The sequence below is a fragment of the Mizuhopecten yessoensis genome, unplaced genomic scaffold (assembly GCF_002113885.1).
Source record: "Mizuhopecten yessoensis strain PY_sf001 unplaced genomic scaffold, ASM211388v2 scaffold9433, whole genome shotgun sequence".
Taxonomy (NCBI): Eukaryota; Metazoa; Mollusca; class Bivalvia; order Pectinida; family Pectinidae; genus Mizuhopecten; species Mizuhopecten yessoensis.
The window spans coordinates 265,334-271,722 of NW_018408045.1; the positions used below are offsets into that span (position 1 = coordinate 265,334).

At 39.2% G+C, this 6,389-nt stretch overlaps 1 protein-coding gene across 1 annotated transcript; it reads right to left on the reverse strand.

Moving 5' to 3' along the window:
* Positions 1-443: 443 nt before the first annotated feature.
* Positions 444-5,912, reverse strand: LOC110458136 (acyl-CoA synthetase family member 2, mitochondrial-like). Its single transcript, XM_021509721.1, has 2 exons — positions 5,811-5,912; positions 444-2,593 (listed from the first exon to the last, which is right to left on the reverse strand). The coding sequence occupies exon 2, from the start codon at positions 2,582-2,584 to the stop codon at positions 881-883; it is 1,704 nt and encodes a 567-aa protein (XP_021365396.1). The 5' UTR covers positions 2,585-2,593; positions 5,811-5,912; the 3' UTR covers positions 444-880.
* Positions 5,913-6,389: the final 477 nt, after the last annotated feature.

Genomic DNA, 6,389 nt, shown 5'->3' on the forward strand with positions numbered 1-6,389 from the left:
GATGATGCAGAATTGTGAATTGTGAGTTTGAGAATGTATATAAACAACTCCCAGCAATCAGCAATGTGTAACGCATGTAATGACTGTTGCATACGTGTCAAACATGTACAACTGGAGGCTCAGTGAGCACAACTTCACTGTGGTGAGTTTTATTAATGTATCTACCCAGTGACAGTTCAAACAGTTATCTCACATATTACGCACAATTATACCTTATTGAAAATATCCTTCTATATTTTATTCTTCACTTCAGACCTAGTGAGCCACATACTCTGACACAATTATGGAAAGTCTCGTTTTTTGCCAACTCTGATTATCAAATAAATGTTTATATTTGCAAATATTAATAATAAATAAATAAATATAAAAATAATTAATTTAGCTCTTTTGTATTTCATGTTTTCCAAATAAAAAAAATCATTAAAACATTTCGTTTAGAAATTTATGTAAAACTTTAAAATAACAAAATTATGTTGTTGTTTTTTTGAAATAAACAATTTAATATCTTTGATTTTTATTGCAGAGAAAATCACTGGGCCAAAATATTTGGGTTACATCCAGTACCATAAACATACATACATTGTAGATAAGCATCCGGCCAATAAATAATGACTCCTAAAACATTAAAAACCACCACTGACGTTAATATTTGACTCTGATACATTGAAAACAATCGAACCATGACGTAAAATGATACTAGTTCTGATATAAAATATATAACTTGAGTTGTAAACAGATGATTATATATCCTACTGTTGTCTTCCCTGTACGAAAGCTCTATTGGTGAATCAAAGAGTTTCACTGATGTTGATTAAAATTGATGTTCATCAGTTATGCATAGCATAGAACTTCACAACGGTGTGTAGATTTTTGAAATTGTCTATACACCCTGAAGTTCACGCTCTTTTGTTAGACCCAACCTCACAGTGGCTTCTGTTGCAACAGCTCGTTTGTCCGGCTTCCCATTATTTAATTTAGGAAATTCTTCAAACAACAGGAAATACGTCGGCATTTCTCCCAGACCGTCGACAGTGCTCGTAGTAAACAGGTTCTGCTGACAGTACTGCTGGACGTCATCTGGTGTGAGTTTCACGGAGGTTGTAAAACACACACATATTTCCTCGTAAAGCCTCTTGTCTGGAACAGCTACGATACACACATCCTTAACGAATTCCATCTGCTTGATTAGATACTCTAACATACCTGGGTAGATTTTGCGAGTCCCTCTGGATATGGCGTCTGTTTCTCTTCCCATTATAGTGAGATGACCTCCGGATATTTTACCAACATCCCCTGTCCTAAACCACCTCTCCTCGGTGAATACATCTTTCGTCAAGTTTTCATTGGCAAAGTAACACTTCATCGAGTACGGTGAGCGGACTTGAACCTTGCCGACGGTATCCAAGGGAATAGGATTCTCCTGAGTGTCGACTATCCGTATTTCCACACCAGAAAACGGCACACCAACGTCGCCAGCCTGGAGAAGTTCTCCCTGCACTACAGGGCCGCGAGCGGCGATAGGAACTACCTCCGTACAACCGTACACAACTACAACGGCGTGACAGAATCGGTCGTTTACGCGTGTATATAGATTATCAACAATCTGGCCACCAGTGGATATATGATTGAGTCTGAAGCCGTCTTCCGTGACACCGGGGGCTAACTGGAGCAAATCTTGGATTATGTGCGGAAAGAATAAGGCGTCCGTACATAGTTCTTCCTTGATAACATTCCAAAGAAAATATGCGTTTTTGCCGTTCATGGTAATAGATGCATCCATGAAAACCCTTGGCATACTTCTAAGAATGGACAGGACTGGACTTCCTCCTATCCAACTGAAAGGTCGGTCGTTGTAAACTACGATCTCATAATTCACTGCAGTTGGTATCCAGGAGAAAGGATAACTAGCTAGGCTGTAATGTGAATGGAGAACCATTTTTGGAATTCCTGTGCTCCCGGAAGTTGTAAAAATTATTGCTGGGTCTTCTGGGGCGACATTTGGAAGTTCCACTTTCTTCATGTCCTGTGATAGTATTTTTGGTAGAGTGTCGGTCATCTTGAAACCCTCCAGGTCAGTTTTGCGGAGGAAGATGACCTTTATCTGATCATCACCTGTTCTATCATCCGTTTGCACATTACAATGATCCAGCATCGCCTTGATAGGTGACAGAAGACAGCTGTCCTTGCCACGGTCCGCTAAAATACACTTGGCTTTGGTGAGCTCCAACAACTTCTTTTGATCCTGAGCTGTTTTCGTATTAATGGTGCAATTCAACACAGCAGCCCCTGCCAGGAGTATTCCTAGCGTCCCCACAACCATCTCGAGGGTGTTCGGACCTACAAGCGCAACCATGTCACCTTTTGTGATTCCTTGTGATGCTAGGTATCTCGCAAGATGTTCAGCCTGTTTATACAGACTTGAATTGGTCAAGCTTGACCTTGACCCGTCCAGTTCCCGGAGGATAAACAGCTCCTGGTTAGGACGGAGACGAGCATTAACGCCAGCCACTCTATCCACTGTTGAATAAATGAAGGGTTGAACTGCCGGGGTATGAAGGTAACTGAAGTCTGACGGAACATCCATCTTACTACTCTGTAAAATACAAAACAAAATAGTATGATTTGTTTGTTGGGTGTTTACGTCTTTTCAATAACGATGTCATACGACGATTTTGACCTCTGATAATATGGTCACTCAAAAGCCATTTTATAATATGGTCACTTAAACGTCATTTCAACCTCTAGCACATTATAATGCCACATTTTAGCATGATAGTTATACACCTCGCTTGACCACATTATCTTGAGAACTATATACACTGGTCGAATGGCCACCAATAGGGAGGGAAAATAAGAGAAGATAAGGACACAGCAGATCTGTTTTAGTCTCACATAAACAGTTTAAGGACTGGATTTTACAGAAGGAAAACCAGATGCCCTCGCATTAGTTGCCTCATAGATCATACAATATTTGTTCTCATATCCGCGAAACCTACATCAACGTTCGGCTGAGAGGGGTTCTTGATGTTGAGGAAAATCAGATTATCCGGATAAAACACACTTGGTCAGATACATTTTCCCTTCCGATCAGGAAAAGAACGGCACGTGTTATTCACTGCATCATCAAAAGGACATCATATATATTGATTTAAACATATAGGTTTGGAGACATATGTGGTTTGCTGGTGCTACAGTACCCATACTTCAATATCAACGTGAGATTGAAAAAGAGGGCCATTGACAGAACACCTAAATACTTTCAGCAAACTCGAGGAAATATAAGCAGGAAGCTTAATTAATACTAACTGTTAGCATAAGTCAAGCTTCTGCTATGTCCTCATTCCAACTGTATTTATTGTATTAAATGATTGTATTAATGGTTTATGTTTGTATTGTAAGAAGCACCGTGCTTAGATGCTTTATTCTAGCTGGGTATGGAATTGTATCAAAACATACAATGTAGGAACAACAAACCATACAACACACAGTACCACAAGAATAACCGATTGCGATTATACCGTATTCTACATTATCTTTCTCTAGTATTTCGATCGAAGATTATTACAGCGAATTGGGAATACCTGACAACAACAGCGACTCGTTTTTGTGCAGGAACAATTTGGCGGCGGTAGCTGCGGCGTTGTCGGTTGCGTCGTACGAAACAAGGTTTCCGTGCAATAACTTGAGTTTCCTTGGGTTGATTGAAACTAAACTTGGTACACATATTGCATACCAATAAAGCGCGAAGGATTTTGCATTTCAGAATTTCACATGCATTTTTAGTAGAGTAATGTCCCTTTTATTGCCAATTTAGGGCATTGTGAAGTAATGCAAGAACCACTTTTTAATCAACTCCTTTCAAACTTTGTACGGTAATGCTAGAAGTAATAATGTTGGATTCTAAATTTAATGGACCAATCAGCGCCGAGGTCGCAAAGGTTAGAGAAAATGGCAGGCTCTGTTCAGATTTCCGATCGTCAGCCTGACCAGCTTAAAAACTTGACTCGAATGTCCGACATGATAATGTAAGGGCATGAACTACCATACAAGTTTGTTTTCTATTGTAGAAACACTTTACCGACATAGAATAGCTGACATGCCGTGTGTTTTGCGCTACCCACTGGGGATTTAGCGTGTCATCCCGTGGACAGCAATGTCCGACCAACTGAAATTCGACCATTTTTCGATGTTTCATGAAGTCTACCGAAAATTACACTGCATGATGTATGGCAAATCATACATCCAATTAAAGAAAAAATATTTTCCTGTCGATCTAGACTGCTCCCGGCGTCATGCTATGAACGGCTATGACAAAATCGCATGTGTTCTGGAACGGGGTCATTTTATAGGGGGACAGAGTTAGCAACATTGACTATATCATAGGTTTATTGACAGACGGGGTTAGTGCCCGTGCTTCTACATTAAAGCAGCACAGACTGACGTGATCAGGCCTGAATCATCTGATAAAACGTGACAATTTTTAATCTGATATAACAACATTGTGACCTGCTTTTCTTTTTTAAAATTACGGTAACGACATTCATTATCCCTTTTGTATTCAACTACTTGGTAATGACGTGGAAACACAGTTAATATAAGGAAACATCAATGTGTGGGATGGTAACGTATGAAACCCAGGCAGAACCATGGCTGCCAAAATAACGATATGTTACATATCAACAAATTATTATTAGCAGAGGGAGAATCCTGGAACCCCCTTACGAGAGGGTTGCAAAATGCAGCTGAGAAATTCTTCATAAAAACTTGGGGCTGGTAGCCAGTCTACATCTCGTGGTCCTCCCATGCCTTTATTCTTTGCCTTTGGGGAGGCATTTGGCCAGGCACGCGGTTCATTTATTACCTCATGAAACTGATAAATTATCCGCTAAAAGAAATTTTGATGAAACCTCTAGATCTGTTAAACGGTCTGGTGTGATACCCCGTGTGACGCATGATTGCTAAAATAAAGAAAGGTTACACACAAGTGTATGACCACATGCTTTATAAGGGAGGAAATGTGTAGCGACAAAAATAACAATTTGGATGTCCGATTAACGAAACAATAGACTAACAAACATAATTTATATCGAAATAAGCTACGCACATATCGTATAATCAAGAAAGTTTGAAAACGTCCTGATAATTTAACTCCACCTGTCCAATCCTCCGATTACGGAACCTAGGGATCAGGATCAAGACCAAGATTTCATATTTGATGTAAATAGTCAGCACACAATAAATGTACATGTTTGTATTTAATGAATCATGGTTTTCATTTAAGTAAGGTACCGGAATCGCTTACAAATCTGGGCTCGTAACACATTTTTAGAACCTCAGGACCATGAAGGCCTTGATAAAACTTTAATGACGGCCTGTCAAATCGAGCCTTTGGCTCATTGCACTTGTCTCAAATATAACACATGTAAATACGAGGCAGATACGGTTTAGTTAATAAGTCGTCACGCAGATATGGTGGCAGCGGTACTACTACTCGCATTTCAGAGTTACAGACTTTGATTGACCAACCACTAATTATGACCGATAAGGGTGGGAGAAACGTCACGAAACAGTGATACGCAAACTGCATACCAAATCGTATGATATGTATTACGTCAATATATGCACCTTAGTTCATTTGCCTAAACCACTTACCACCAATGTATTCCATAATAATAATTGTAAATGCCTGCCTAAACATATCCCAAAACAATTTTTATAACGTCAATCATTACTTTTTTCTGGTCAGGTGTTGGCATTATCTTATATAATACTGTATTGCTGTATTACTTACTGTAAATGATTTAACCTACCTTTGAATGGCTCAGGTGAATAAAGACGCTCCAGTTGTGATTTTGTAACCAATATCGTGTAACAATGTAAAGATTGGTGTGCTACGCTATGAAATGACCTTACGCAGCAACATGGTGTATGTAAATTACTGTTGAAGTACAGACGCTCCATTACTTACGGTAGCTGGGTGGAGTCAGATTGTCTCACTATAATTCGTGTTTAGTTAGCTGAAGTAAAGTTTTAAAACATATGCAGTAATATATCATTTTAGCAAATTCAGGTACTCATTTTAAAAATATGACGTGTTATTAGGTAATCACTGTTATATTGTGAACCATTATATACAACTGTTTGTCTATATAACAACAGGTTCAAGACGACGTTTGCTAGCTCAAGTGAATAAGGACGATCCAGTGTGATTTTGTTTGTAACCGATAACATGTAACCAGGGCAAGGTTGTTGTGTTACGTAAATATCTTTGCACAGTCTCGTTCAACCAGACGCTTGATTAATCTTTACACAGCAACTGGTGCATGTAAAATGACTGTACAATACGGTAGCCGATCGGAGCCAGATTGTCTCGCTACAATGTGTGTTTT